At 48.4% G+C, this 15,903-nt stretch overlaps 1 protein-coding gene across 1 annotated transcript in view; it reads right to left on the bottom strand.

The window, feature by feature from the left end:
* SLC22A3 (solute carrier family 22 member 3) overlaps positions 1-14,156 on the bottom strand; it is a gene marked incomplete at its 5' end in the record, with an annotated part of 31,137 nt that extends 16,981 nt beyond the window's left edge. Inside the window, 2 exons of the mRNA XM_081998144.1 lie at positions 986-1,089; positions 13,743-14,156. Coding sequence (XP_081854270.1) covers positions 986-1,089; positions 13,743-14,156 — 518 coding nt within the window. The remainder of the gene's footprint in view (positions 1-985; positions 1,090-13,742) is intronic.
* Between the last annotated feature and the right edge of the window lie 1,747 nt (positions 14,157-15,903).

Genomic DNA, 15,903 nt, shown 5'->3' with positions numbered 1-15,903 from the left:
CCCTTGGAAAGATGATGTTTTCCTTGAAAGTACTTTTGTTTGCTAGCTCAAAATTTGTTATCTGAGATGACATTTCAGATAATTCTGTAAGTGTTCCTGCCTACGAAGAAATTGTACTTTAAATTATTAATACTATTATTACAGATATTAAAGAAAAATAAAACAGGCAGAAAGCAAGCATTTTATGAACTGAAGAAATATGCTCTGCCATTGAAATAATGCTCTCAGACAACACATAGGTTGACTACTGTTAATTATCAGCACAAAGCACAAACCAGGCTCCTTCCTTTACTCCAAGAGCAAGGTAGAGCTTATGGGAGCTCCCCGTTCCAGAGCAGGTTGGCTGCTCAAGCTTGAATATCACCCACATCTTTTCCTTGGTATTCATCCAGCTCTAATACATTGATCATCTTGGTGATCTTCTATACAATAAGAAAACCTTTATATACACACATTCTGCTCCTCCACCTCTTAATGATTTATGATAGTCCCTCCTCATTGGAGTCTGGCTGGAGGGAGCTATGACCTCGGTGGTTAAGTGTATGAGTCCAGCCTGTGAATGGAGAGAGTTACTACACTGAGTGCCTTCCTTCTTTCTTTGAGTAGCTGCTTTCTTCATCAATGATGCCTATTAAACATCCTCCAGTAAACACCAGTCCATAAAACTCTTTTGAATGCTTCCTTTTAATTTCTGTGCCCTTCTGCCCTTCCTGAGTCCAGATGTGCACAGAAAACATTAGAAATCGCAAGAAAAGCTCTTTTCATGACATTTTAATGTGCAAACAGGATCAGTAAGTACATTCGCATGAATTTTCCAGCCCAAAAGGAAGCGAAGATTACATTGGCTGGGTTTCATTAACCCAGGCTGGAGATGTTTATCCAAAGTGAATTAAACCTCCAAATGTTGACGCATGGTTACTGCAGGTAACACTACAAGTAATTTCACCTCCGAAAAAGTCAAAGGACGGCAGCGCTTATACAGTACCTGTCTGCAGCATAGCCCAGGGTGAATGCGCCGGCCAGAAACCCCAGATTGAGGATAGCCTGTGAGACATCCAGCATCCAGGCATTGCCGCACACGAGGTTATACTGTGGGAACAAGAGAGAAGCATAAACACCTCCGGTGGGTCATTCATCCTCCTCAGGGCAAAACATTATAGGAACTGCACCGAGCCAGGCAGGAAGGGGAAAGGGAAGGGGAAGTTCAAATGTGCTTGTTCAACAAGCGAGCACCAGTGGGCCTGGGAAGCGCAGCCAGAGCAAGCACCCTTCAAGCTATGGTGAAGATAGAGGGAGAGCTCCTCCTTGCCAAAAGGATGCTATGTTTCAGACATCAGTTGTCCAGATATGGAAAGCAAATTGCTCTTTCGCAAACCAAACACAACGCTGTTGAATACGTTGCCAAGGCGCAGCCGAGACTTTGTTTAGCACAGAATAAGGGTGTGCAGCTATAGCCAATGAAAACATCAGCTTATAGAAACGGCTTAATTCTTTTTCTTAGTGCCTTCTAGATAAAAGCAAAAGTATGTGGTCTCTGAGGAAACTGAAAACAGATCTCAGATCTATTTCAGACACATTGAATATGTATTTTCTTGGTGTAGCTTTCCCAAACTTTTCTATTCCTTATACTGTAGTAACCGTAACTCCCTAACATGACGTTATTGGTGCGTATCTGAAGTATTCATTAACAGGGCTGGGGACGGGCAGGGGTGAGGGGAAGAGGGGAGTGGGTGAGAGGAAGGAAGACAAAGAGACTAGGAATTAAAACTAAAATTAAACTAAAAATAAAGTAGTTATCCAGAGAGCATATCACTGGAAATTACTTTAGAGGTTCTTTGAGAATAAATACATACCAACCATTGCCTACCAAGTTCTGCAGACCTTACGGGAGCCAGGAGTACTGGTCCATACCTGGGGTAACCTTAGAAACAACACGGCCTCAGGACCAAGGGAAGCCACAGACAACAGCAGCTGCCACCATTTGCCCCAGAGAGACCCTTTTGTTTTCAGGCATGAGCTGTAAGAAATCTTTTTTGTCGCTAAGAAGGTGCTGGTTGCTGAAGCCCACACAGCATGTCATGCTTGTGCTCCCCAGCACGTGTACCACAGTGCTCAAACACTGTGCTTGGACAGGGTGGCCACAGGGTGCATTAGAAAGAAGTTTAAAAGCCTCTTCTGCCACTCAGAATTCTCCAGACTCCGAAATCTAGTGCTGTGAGCCTGAGCTCTGTCTTAGCCCATTTGTCTGCTGTAATGCCCAGTGAGTATCGCCTGGGCCTGGGAGTTCAGAGGTGCCCGTACAGGAGATAGAGAAGGCACCTAGACCTGGATTTCACTGAGCCTGAATCTGGACCCAAAAACCTAAAGTAATACTCTTAAATGTTTATTTATGTACCTAAATAAGAAACCATTTCTTTTAATATACTGAACTCCACACAGGTGCCATGTACACTCATTTCTATGGGCTATTCTTCACTTTTTAAAATTAAACTCCTCAGTTTTGGTTCCAGATGTGCTTTTAGCACTGTCACTGACAGTAACTACAGCAGAATCATTGTTGTTAGTTATGGTGATTTTACTGGAAGTCCAGGATTTGGGGTTTTTTGTGGCTTTTTGTTTTTCTTGAAGCCACAGGTCTGGGAATTTTGTGGCTGAGAACTACAGTTCCCAGGTCTCACAACTGTGAAGAAAAACTTGGCTAGTAACCTCATAGGTTCCCAATCCAATAGATATCTCAACCCCAGTGACTTTAAACGAAGTCATGGTTTTGATGTCAACCCCGTTACTCCGGGGAGCCGGACGGGCCACCTTTCAGCCAAGTCAGGCCATCAGCATCCGGCTTCCGCTTCTGTAAATCTTGAACAGGAGCTACAGAAACCTCAGCTCCCTCTGAAAGGAATAGAACCTGCTCTCAGCTGTCGTAATCAAGGGCTATTGCAATGTTTTCCTAAAATAGCCTAAACATGGACCAGCACTTTCAAACGTCAAACACGGCTTAACCTCTTGCTTTTGAAACTATGACAACCCCAGCAAATAGTATCAAAAGATGCAGCTTTGGAAAGCGGAGGTTTTTTCATGAGAATGACTGTTAAAAGAAGATTTTAGAAGGCTGTGCTGATGGCAGAGGTTGGGGCTCTCAGAGGAGCATCTGAAGCCGCCTATACAGGGCAATACAGCTTACCAGAGGGCTAAAAACCAGCCACAAGAAAATACCAGCTTCAAAATTGTGTTGCTGAAGTGTAAAAGAAAAGGAAATAATCACATGAAGAGACGGGCAGACAGGGCAAGCAGCAAGAGTGACTTCACATGAACTCAAGGAAATTTCTCTGACTGTATTGCCCTGTACTGAGCTAGAAACTTCGCAGGCCACGTGTCTGGTGGGGGTCCACCAGCCAGGGCCCGTGCTGGACTCACTGGCCCTGCCATGTATGCCCCAAGGGGACCACCCGGGCAGCTGCTGGCCTTGTACGCGCACAGGGAGGTGTCCGCCTGGCCTGGCTGGCGGGTCACTGGCACGGCTCCTCTGGCCAGCTTGGCCTGCGCGTCAGGCGCAAGTGACACCCCCGGGCACTGCCTGTCGCTGCTCGGCTGAGCTTTCACACCATGCAGCCACTGCTCTCCTGGGACCTCACAGTGCAGCACAGGGCCCTCACCCTCCTTGTCCGTCTCGCCACACAGCTTGCACTCTTCCCTGCGGGTTTTTGGTCAGACCAGTGCCAGCAGGAGGGACCCCTGTGCGGGTGACAGCTCCGGTGAGAGCTCAGAGCCCAATATCACAGGTTTTTTTTACAAAATGCTCTGTTATTTCATGCCGTTTCCTACCGGTGGCTTCAGAGCAGGCTGTGCTTTTCCCAGGCACCTTTCCGGGCTCTCCGAGGGGGGCTGTGCTGACGACGGGCTGTTCTGTGCTATAAATACCCTCTTGTGCTTTCCTGCGGGAGACGCTGGGGACTGAGCGCAGCCTGGGGGCAAAACCAGCATTCGGGAGCTGCTCCAGTGACTTCGCTCAGTGCTTGCAAATACGGAGTGAGCTGCTGCTTAGGGTTATGGCTGCTGTTGCCCACACCTCCTGGAGTAATGAAATTCTTTAGGTAGGAAGGGACCTCTGGAGCCCTCTGATCTAAATGCCCACTTACAGCAGGACCTGCTTTGAGCTTACATCCAAATTCACATCAAAGCAGGTTGCTCCAGGCCTTGTCCAACCAGGCTTTTAGCATCTCCCAGGGTGGAGTCTCCACAGCATCCCTGGGCATCGGCTGACCTTCCAGAATCTCCTCTCTGCTGGGGTTTCTAACTGCCCTCTGCTCTTACCAGCCTGAGGGCATTTCCTTGCTCATATTACTCCCCGTCTCACCTCTTTTTCAAAAATTGTAGCGATGGAGGGTGACAGAAGCCAGCGTCAACCTGCATCTCTGCTCCGGCTCTGAACACTGTTTAACACGAACATTTGCACCATTATATTCTGCTTCCAGCAGACGCTTGTGGAGTGACCCTGGGCTCACCATTCCCCAGCGGGGCAGAGAGGTGGGGGGGGGTCCTCTGATCCCTCTTTACTGTAAACAGAGAGGACCCCCCCACACCTCTCTGCTAGCTGTCCCCAGGAGTAACAGATTGATTTGAGCCCATAGTCTGCAGAGCACATTGTCCCCCAGCGAAGGTTAAGATCACTCAGCACCTCACAAGTGGCTCGACTCCTTGAAAGATCAAGACCTTGGAGAGAAATACCAGGCTGGTAGATCAGCATGGAGGGATTCGTACAGGGCCAGGTTTAAGAGCCCTTCACAGAATTGCCTGAGTCAGAGAGCAAAGCATCCTCCAACACTTGCAATTACTCCTGAAGCAGAAGGTCATGAGAGAGGACTCCCCCTCGTAAGCCAAAATAGCCAAGGAGAGAATGGGGAAGGCAGTAAGTGTGTTATTGCCTCTCCAGAAACAGCAATAAATTAGTGTGACAACAAAATTTAAAAGTGCACGTAATAACAAACCCATTAAAGCAACGTCAAAATGCGATGATGCTTACACAGACGTAAAATCCATAAACAAAAACATTGTAGATCTCTTAAAATCTGCAAGCCCCTAATATCAGTTGTTGATTTCCGAGACCAAGCCCCACATTTCTAACACCTATAAGCCGCACTGGGATTGCAGCTCTCCCCCAGCCGACACTCCAGGTTTCCCAAGGCCCAGGAGGCTACCCTGGCAGCCCAAGTGATGGCCATGGGAGCGCTGGCAGTGCCGGGCAGGCACCCTCAGCGCGCTGTGGAGCCGCTCTCCCGCAAGGTGGAGGTGGCCAGCTGCGCTGGGCAGCGCTGGAGCCATGCCCAGGCAAGCAGCCAGCCTGCCCCAGTGCCCGCTGCCAGCACCGGCCTTCAGGGTTTACACTTTTGATCCTTTTTTCAAAGGGGATATTTATTTTTTAAATAATCTGATCCCTCTTTACTGTAAACAGGTAGTGAATTAACTGTCGTGAAAGAGGGCAGGAGAATGAATGTGTGCCAGAGAGAGGGAAAAATGTCTTTACCGGGGAGGATTCTTTCATCTGAACAGCAATTTCAGATGATTTAGGCAGCAGCTGAAACTAGCTCTTGGTGGACACAATATAGTTGAATATTTTAAATAGTCTGGGAAATGGGCAAATACAGAAAACTTCTAGGAAACTACAAGCCCTTTCTGAAGTGATTAGTGACAATACGCTAACTGTACTCTCCTAAGTTAGTCCTGCGCTTTGTTATTTTCCAAGTATTTAAATAACTTCTGGTACAGATAAGTGTTCTCAGACCTTTTCTGTTTGCTTGACTTAGCACCTAGCATTTAAGTCATCACCCTGCTAATGTCTTGCTTTTCGTTTGCAAACATAACCTTTAGAGGGGAATGTAACCTTTAAAGGAGAATTGCACACCCTGTGGAGATCTTTTTTTGATCCAAGCAGCCTGTCAGACCCACATCACCACTTCAGCTGTGACCTGGTTTGGTTGTGCCCGATAGTATCCCCATCTGCATCACTTGGAGGAAAAGCATCTGCATCTGTTTACCCAGGATTTCAGCTTGTCTCCAGTTAGCCAGTAGTCCTCCCATATTGACAGTCCAGCAAAACATCTCCCAAGTCCCTTGCTAGCAGCTTCCACAAAAGGGAGCAGAGTGGTGCCTCCTCTCTGTTTCTGTACGGTCATATGCCTGTCCATGCATGGGCTGATGTTTACACTCCTGCCACACAGGCTGCTCCTATGCCCAGGCAAATGCAGCCCACGCTGTGAGGAGCTCACCAACCGGGACCACTTCCATGCAAATGGAATGGCATCAAGCAGCAGAAGAGCTATCCCTGTCAGTAAGCCTCTCACAGTGTGAGTAATAGGAGATCCCATTCCCTGAAAGTACAAGTTTATATATCATAACATACAAAAAAAATCGCAACATATGGTCTTTAAACGCCACAGACTACCCTCCTGTGATCCCACTTGGTTTCCAAAACTGGTAACACTGAGAATAAAAAAATTTAGCGCTCTCTACCTATCTAGACCACAGCTGTCTGACTTTGGATTTTTTTGTTCTCTTCCCGAGCCTTCAGCCCCATTCGGCACCTCCAGGGAAGAAGAGCTATAGCTCACACCGATTGAAAAAAAGCTGCAGGATTGATGTGAGACCAGTGGCTCCTTGCTGAGCATCACACAACCCTCAGCAAGCTGCGACCCAGCTGAGGTTTCTCTTCAGAAGTGTCACCTCTACGGCTGCAACACCTCACCCCTGCTGCTGCAAACTTTGGGACAAAACACAAATTTGCTTCTGGAGAAACATTTTGGAGATGTTGAGGTGAGGAGAGCCTACCGTCCTGTCCTCCCTGTGCATTTGTAGGTGTCTCTGTCCACAAAGACTGTCCTTGCAGTGCATGTCTACGCCATGTAAACATCTCTGCTTTCACTTGAATAAGCTCACCCAGAACAACACAAGAGAAAGGGAATGTCACCATGTCTTCTGTTCAGTCTCCTTTCCTCCATAGACTTGAAATTTAATTGCTAAAACATTTACTGCGAGGCAGGGGGAAGGTTATGGAAAAGCCTTAGGTTTCTTTGCCCCGGATCTTAAGCCTAGTTGTTAACCTGTATAGCACTGGCTACACCTAGACCCTGTTAAAACCTAGCGAGCCGGCGCCTGGTGGCAATCATCAGGTGGGAGAGCGAGGTCAGCTGGCCAGCCCCAGCCAAGGACACGTCCTTTCCCCCAGCATTGCCACGCTCCCTGCGAAGCCCCTCGCTGCACAAGCGCGTGCACCCAGCACAAGCCTGCAACTCCCCTCTGCATTCAGCACTGCACTCGCCTGCACGATTTCTGTCTGCTGCCCATGTGTGCCTGAGCACGGCCTCCTTTCGTCTAGGGAGTTGACTAAAAAAGGTTGAGCTGCCCAAATTGATGAACAATCCAACAAACCAGCACTCCTTTCCTCTTAGCCTTGGCAATGAGCTGCCATCCTGAGCAAACTGAGGTGCTGCCAACCGAGACAGGCAACAGGAACCAGCTCCTTCAGTACATCCCCCTCCAGAGTGTCCTTAACAGACTGGGGAGAGTCAGTCCTTTGCACCCTGATGGCCTTGCGGCACAGGCAGCCATCTACTCCTGCTTGGAAATACATTCCTGTGATGAATGTTCTCCCATCCGCTAGAGGCTTGAACATCAACATGGAATCCCAGTGCAGGTTTACAGTAGTGGTGGTGTGGCTGGAAGGAGCTGCTGGAAGGAGACTTTGCTGGTCTCTAAAGCGGCAGCAAACCACCCGAGCGAGATCTCCCTGGCAGAAGGAAGAGGGTTTGCACTGGGGCCCTGTAGTTCGTTAGTGGAGTAATCTCTAATAGAAAGAAGCGGGAACTGGCTGAGATGGGAACAGAAGAAATGCTTGTACGTGACAAATGACTGGGAAACATGGGGGCTGTGGCAACTTCTGATTTCTTCATAGCTTTGGCAGAAGGCAAATATTTTCCATTTTATTTTGACATGCAGACTAACTGCAGACTTGTAATTCCTGGTGCATGAGAGGCCTTTATGCACTGAGCAAGCCCCAAAACACTTCAGCACACCTATCACTGTAGAAATGGGTTGCTTTAAATGACAAGTCCTTAAAAGCTCCTCAAAATGTAGCAACTTTACTGCCTGATACAATTAAATTTCAAAATTATGGATGAAAGTCTTTGGTGAATAAAGAGATTTACAATGATTCCTCAGCCCAATTGCAGCAGCATATTGAGAGTTCACACACACCTTGCAAGTGGCATTGATTCAAGTGGCCAAACAGAAGCTGGTTTACCCTTCCACTCCTGGTGAGGAATTGTTTAGGGCAACATTCGCCACCTCAGGAAACCTGGGGAGATGTAGACTGTTGCTGCGTGTTCCTTATTCGTTGCTGGGCATCTGTCTTACCCTCTGGGCTGTCAAAATGCTATCTTTCACACATCCTTAGTGCAACAAAACACTCTGCAAGCGTATACAGTGAAAAGGGAGAAACTGCCTGTTTTTTCTGCTTTTGTCAGAGCGCCAAGGGACTAAGCAAGGACACTGTCCTCCATGACTCCTTTCAAGCTGAGCACTTAACAGGACAAATGGAGTCAGCCTTTACCCTGTTCCTAGAGCACTGTGGCTCAAGGTCCGAGGAACAGCTTAGCTCTGAAAGCTTTGGAGGTTTCTCTCCTGTGCATGGCCCAAGGCCCAGCTCGGTACTTTCGCATTCCTGCCACTCAGATTACCTGGACTCATTGAGCATCCTAGGACAGAAGACCTGCTCTGTCCTTCTTTTTTCTTATGTCTATCCATTACCAAAGCAAGAGGGAGGTGGAGAAACTTACCATCTTCTAAAGGGGAGAAAACAGTAGCTGTCCTAAAAACAATCAGAAAAACCAAGTACCAGCTGGCTCGATGGCAGTGACAGAAATATAGTCCCACTGGCGTAACCTGTGCAAAGTTACGCTGTCCGGCCCCTCCCATATGGGGAAACCTTAGAGCTTCATGAGAAATTCAGCAATTGCTGCTCCTTCTGCTCTTCTGTCTGCCTTTTTTCCCTTTCCTTCCACTACTTAATATTAATCCTACCATGACAGTGGAAATAAGAAAGGGTATTGCTGTGTCAGTGACAATAATCACACTAGATCAACGCTTTGAGGTTGAATTGCCTTGGAGAAAGACAGTAAAAGGACCAGCTGTGCTTTCGGCACCCTGATCTTGACTGCCATGTGATCTCCTGCTCTGAGGGACCGTAAAAACTGAGACAAACATTATTGCTTTGCTTACAGGTTTCTCTGCAAATGCTGGCTGACTGTCATTTTCTGAGACAGCTGGCAAGCAGGGGAGTAAGATTTATTCCCAGCAGGTGCAATAGGGTACGTTCAGATCATCATTTGTCCACCTCAGACCTCACACTTTGGCAATAAATTGTTGCCAGGTCTCGAAATGACATCATCTACAGCGTGAAGACTTGCTGCAGACAGGGCATATTGGAATCAGTCCCTTCTGCTGAACTTCTGCCAACAAAGGCTGCTAATAAGCCTTAAATACACCAGCTGTGCTGTAGCTGCTGCTGACCATGTAGACTTCCTTTCATCCACCACCACAAGCCATTCAACCTGTAGACGCCATTGTAATTCATCCACATGCCTCTAGGAGTCACCACCGCTAAAAATGTCTGAATAATATGGCTATCGCTTTGCAAACTATCACCAGCTGCCCTTTTGCAGAGTGCTAGACTTTTCCACTGGGACAAAAGTACATAGTGCCAAAGCCCAGAAGTATTAAAGGTCAGTGACTCAGTCTCCAGCACAGTTTCCCAGGGAAATTAGGTTTATTGACTTCTGTATGTCCTCGGTACCTGTGTCCCTCACAAGGCTCACCCACAGGAGATGGCAGGCAACGTGCTTCCTACTTTGTTAGGGGCACAGGGGGTGACCTGGGCTCCCTTCCAGACCCCCAGGCTAGAGCACGAGGCTGTGCCCCCCTGCTGCCGGTCTCCCTGTTTTTTGTCCTTCTCCATCCACTGCACAGAAACGCCGTCCTTCCCTGCCCTCGTCCCGCTGTCAGGGGTGCTGCTGTCACCAGCCTTCCCTCCAGAGCCGCGCCAGCCACCTGCTACGACCAGCATCATTTCAGATGGCATCAGCTGACATGAGCCAGGAATGGATTTAGCTCAGTAATTAGCCCCTCAGCCTCCCTCTCCAAGCAAAATCTGAGAAGCCACTGGGTTCCTGTCCCGCCGCTGACGCACGCAGCCATGTCTTCCAGTTTCACAGAGAGCCGTGCAAGGCACGCTCAATTAAACAGGAGCAGATTGCACTGGGCCAAGGTCCTCTGCACAGATCCACCACCTGCGACACCATTGCGTTGGAGGGGTCGCTGCCAAGTTTTACACATAGCAGAGGACTTTGCTGGTATCTCGAAACCTTTACATCATCCCAGCTCTGGTGTGCTTGACTCTAATTCAGGCACCACGATGTGTGCAGCACCAGTGGACATTTCCTCCTCTGATCCCCATTGCCCTCACAGAAAAGCCTGACGTAAAGCCGTGGCACACGGAGACCCTTAGGCATGTCACTGCAGAAATAGGGACCTCCTCTCAGAGCCCATTAGACATCAAAAGAAGATTTTCAAAGGGAATCTTTAGCAGCGTTCTGTCACCTGTCACTAGACCAAGGTATCTGGCTTTGCCGTGTGTTGTTCCTGTGATGATTTTGCTCTTCTCAAATTTTGAAAGAGGAAAGTTCTCTCAGCACCCCGCTGTAGCCCAGCACTGAGACTCAGGTGTCCCGCAGCAGCACATGATGCAGAAGGCACCTCAGATAATGCTTACAGAGCAATGGGTGTTTTTTATCAGTCCACATTCCCCCTTTTTCCTTCTGCTGATGCTACTGTGAATGCCTTTGCAGACGATAGCTATCTAAGATGAGAGAGCATCCAGTGAGCAACATGCTCCAGTCATGCACAAATCAGAGCAATGAAGTCAGGGACTGCAATAGCATTCATTTCACAGTTCCTCATAAATGAGCCCCTCCAGCCGTGTGATTGAGCTTCTTAGGGGTGCTCAGAACTGATTGCAATAGCCTGTGGCTTGGCTGCCAGACTTGCTCTGAGATATGACAATTTTTCCCAGCAAAAGCTTTACATGCCTGCATTTGCCTTTGCCTCCCCTGCCACACCACAAACCCACACCAGATCTGCTCTTGCCATAGGCCTGGAAGAACTCCTTCAGTATCATTCCGCTCCCTTCCCGCCTTTCTCCCTAAACATATGTCCTTCAGATTGTCATGTAACTCATCCTTTTACCTTTGTCTCACTCGTCACTTCCACTGTTGATTCAGCCAGACATAAAGTGCCAGAAATTTTAAGATAGTTAAAAGAAACAGAAACATTTCTGCACACATGGAAAAAATTTACAAGTAGATACATGACAAAAGATATGTTTGGTGATCTGATTAAACAGAGCACAGATCTGCTTAAATCAAGTCATGATCTGTTAGAGCCTCAGCTGAGCAAAAGAACACTAAATTAAGTCTGGGATTTAAATTGTCTTTGCTGGGTGTGTAACACATGAATAGATATCGATTTTAATAGCTGATGTCAAAGCAATTGAGCCGGGACGTGCATGCCACAAGCTTCCTTTTTTGATGAAGAAACTGAGCCTCGTGGGATGTGATTTATCCAGCAAATGTTGCAAAACTGGGAAGAGGACACAAGCGCCACAGGTCACGGCCAAGCGCCCTCCCACCGGGGTGCCCCTGGCCAGCAGGGCTTCTTCTGGGGGCAGCAGCGACACAGATGGTGGGACCTGCTGCCCCGGCACAGGGGACAGGCGGTCCCAGCCTGTCACTACTTGCAGGCTGTTACTCTGGCTTTCCCAATGTGTTGGGAACACAGGTGGGGAGCGTTTCCACAAGCACCCCTTCATCTCTCCTCCCTCCCCTGGGCCTGGAGGGTCTCCTCAGGAGAAGAAGGTGCAGATGGACAAGGTGTTGCCAGAGAACATTGAACTTTTCACTCCCATTTATTGCTGCAACACAAACACTGGTTTCCTTTTCTCTTAGCTGAACCCAGTGGCTCAGCGCTGATGGAAAATCACAGTGGCTTTGCTAGATACACAAACTGCTGCCATAAACAGACTCTGAGCACAATCTTATGGGTGCAACTTACGTGCTTTCACCTAGAGCAAGGCCAAAGGGGAGAAAAAAAAGGAACAACAAAAGAAAAGGAATATCTATATTTTTATTTTTAAGCTCTGAGGGTAACGGCTAGCACAGACTGCCCAGGTAAAAGACACCATGACCTAACCCCTTGCAGTCCCCTGGAGAGGTACCTCGCAGGCAGCAGCATAACCTTCCCACCACGGCTGCCTCCCACGGTTCGCTCCGGTGCCAGGCTGCGGCTCTCGGGAAACATTTGTCCTCCTGCCCACCCAGCCCTGGCTGCCGCTGCCAGCACGGGCGGAGACACGTCATCCTCAGGGACCGAAGTTTGACACCAGCTCCCTGTGTGTCACTTGCAGCCCTCCGAGCAGCCTTGATTTCGGCGATCGCACGCAAAAGCCAATTCCGAAGCTTTGCTCTAGGGCCAGCCAAGTGCTCTGATTTACCTTCTCCTGAGCATAGATCCTGGCTAAAGCTGCTCAGGTCAGATGTGGTGCTCAGGGCACAAAGCTGCTGCTCTGAAGAGCCTGAAGCCTGCGAGCAGATCCCAGCTGGATGAGGGAAGGATGGTGAATTGAAACGTCAGGATTGGCACCACTTTCCAGTTCAGTGTTTGCTCAGGGCTTCGCCTGCTGTGCCCTGCTCTGTGTTTCAGAGGGCACGGCTCCAGTGTAAGCACCTAGTTAAAAACTGCAGCCTGATGCTTATGAGACAGGCAGCAGCCAGAGCCCACGGCTGTGCTGACACATTTTGCAGTGCACCTTGATTATTTCCTAGCCAGTTCCTCTAAGCACATTTCATATTTTTTGTCACTGCATTGGTGACAGTTACTGTCAAGATGACCTTAAAAGACACACTCCTAGTGTGCAGCCTGTGTGCTGGAGCCAGACCACAGCACATCCACAGCACGATTACAGATTACACAGAGGATCTCCTAGGAAAGCATCTTAAATGGGCTTTCGCAGCTTCATTAAAAAGCCGCTACATTTGCCAGCAAGTAGTGGTAACTTGTGGTAACAGTCTGCAGTTCTCTGACATTTCAGGAAAAGCTGAAGGATAGCTTTGAGTGAAAATGTGTGTTTGGTTTTTTTCCTTTAGTAAGCACAATCTTTTCTGCTGACTCCTGTCAGATCTCAGAAGGGCAGTCTGCCACCTTTTTATTACCTGCAGATTTAAATGTTCAGTGCTGGAAATACAGAGAATGGATAATTTACAGTGATCCAGATTATCAAGTGGTATCAGCTACACTTGGGGTTTACACTACCAAAGTTGCTGTCCCAAAATCGAACACCAGAAGGACTTAACTCTTTATTTTAATCTGACGTTCCTTCTGTGACAGAGCAATCTGTGTGGGGGGTGTTTGCGTGGCTTTGGAGAGCCACCCTTTCAGATCAGCTCACCTCTCCCTGAAAGTTTGATGCTGACACTTGATCATACTCATTGTCCCAATTTGCTTGTGACTCACAACGAAACAAATCCAGTAAAGAATACCAGCCACCAAAGGCATGACCCTTGCGGCGGCAGTCCCATTTTACTGCCACAATCCCGCATCGGGACGGAAGCTGCTGTTTAGAGGACGGGGATTTTCCTTACCTCGCTGACGATGGATGAGTGGGGCTGTTTATACACCCAGTTATCGTGGCACGCGGTGAGCGGCAGGTTGCCCGTGCTGTGATTGCCGTAGTGGGCAAGCGGGCTGGTGCAGCTGACAGAGGCGTTCCACATGACGTCCAGCCTCTCGCACTCTCCGCTGGAGGACCGGTTCCCCAGGAGCAAGGGCAGTACCGTGAAGTTTTGTTCCTCTTCCAGCGTCCAGCCGCATCGTTCGTTTAATTCAGCTGCCCCAGGGATCCTGCACCAGTAGTCGTCTGGTGCCCGCCCAAGGAAAACCACGCTAGCGAACAGGAAAGAAAAAGTTATGCCTGTCTGGCAAAGGAGGAAAAACACCCTCTTTTGAAATCTTCCAAATTCCCCGGCTTCCTTCAAAACCTCATCGAAAGATGGCATTATGTGAGGCGGTCTGTCCACGCCGAGTGGTCCAAGAGATGGCAGAGTTTGCTTTCACACTTCACAACGACTGCTGGTAATTCTTTATAAGTGTGACCGTCTCGCCTCCCCTCGCTCCCCTCTTCTCACGCCTGCAGGCGCACACACAGGCACAGACGCGCGGGTGTGCGACGCCGGTAGCGTGAGCGGAGCCAGAATGGGGCAAAGCTGCCTGCAGGCATGCACCCGCACCCCGGCACGCGCGCGGGGAGGCTCAGGGCATGTCAAGTGGCGTGGGGCTTACACGCAGCCAGGGAGGAGTGCGATTTAAAGCGCGCAAACTTATTGTAGGAGAGGAGGGGCGTGCGTTTCCTATTCATCCCGAATGTTAAACAGATTATGTAATAAACCCAGTTAACTCCTTAGGGGAGGGGGAGCCGCAAACGCCAGCTCCCACCGCAGCCACGGTAAGTTAGTAGGTGCAAGGATGAAGCAGGGAGTTAAATGGGAAAGGGAGCAGAAGCTGTTGCTTCAGCGAGTGATGCAGCCTCTCCACAGGATGGCAGGGGCAGAAAGTTAGTGGTTTCAAAGACAGCTATGAAGTCTGTCCTTCAGCAAATAGCAAATGAATATGGTTGCAAAGTTTAATTACTTCTCCAAAGTGCTGCTTCACCATCTGCAAAGATTTAGTTTGCACAAGTCTTTCCTTTCTGTAGTGTAAATAAAGCGAGGCTCACAAACTGTGCCAGTCAAAAATCCAGGATTTTTTTTTAAAGTTCGTAGAATCATAGACTCATAGAACAGTTTGGGTTGGAAGGGACCTTTAAAGGTCATCTAGTCCAACCCCCCCGCAATAAGCAGGGACATCTTTAACTAGATCAGGTTGCTCAGAGCAACCTGACCTTGAAGTTGGATCTACCTGTTCAAGAAGGCTTTTATATGATCTTGTTAGTTTTAATTTCACAAAGCCTTCCAAATATTTAAAAGAGAAATGACAGGGTTTTATTCCTCAAAAATGAATGGAAAACAAGTTATTTCATTTTTCTGTTCAGCTGTTTGGTTGGGGGGGCGGGGGGAAGGGAGAGCCAAGACTGGGGTGCATTTTTTGTGCACATGAGCACATCTTGTGCAGAACCCCCTGAATAAAATCAGACATGCAATGGCAGGTGTTTTGCACTTTGTTCAGATTCATGAGGTCCATGGCTGCTCTCTTCTCTTGCGAAAAGGAACACAGGGACAGCACCTATCAAAGATGTCTTCCTGCAGTCCCTTGTCTCCGGTTACCTACAGCTTTGACCATGGTTTTGAAGCAAAGTACAATATCTAAAACAGTTAGATCCAGACCAAGGAAGGCTTTGATTATTGTAAAGACTATCTGACATGGACTTTGTAATAGGCACGAAGACTGGTGCTGTGGCATGAGCTCGGCAAAGATGTGCATTGCTAGGTAGATGCGCTGCTGTGCTTGCATCAGAAGATGCTTTTGAGGGAATTTTGCTGGACTCCTGGTTACGCTATTTTGCAGTAATCAAGCTTAGAGACCATGAACACATCATCTTTGGGTCCAGATCTGTGTCTGAGGTGGTGGGGCACTGTCTGATGGCTGGTTTCAAATAAGAGAAGCTCTTTTATCCCAATAGGGCTAATTGGGGGGTCAATCATGCTGAGATGTCAAAGGTGAGGTGTTTATCCCGACAGCTTCCAGAGACTGGCGAGGAGATTGTCACTGTAGGGACCACCACATAGACAAATAAATGGGGGCAGAGCC

The sequence above is a fragment of the Phaethon aethereus genome (genome assembly GCF_964289735.1).
Source record: "Phaethon aethereus genome assembly, chromosome: 3".
Lineage (NCBI taxonomy): Eukaryota > Metazoa > Chordata > Aves > Phaethontiformes > Phaethontidae > Phaethon > Phaethon aethereus.
This window is presented reverse-complemented; position numbering and strand designations above follow the sequence as displayed.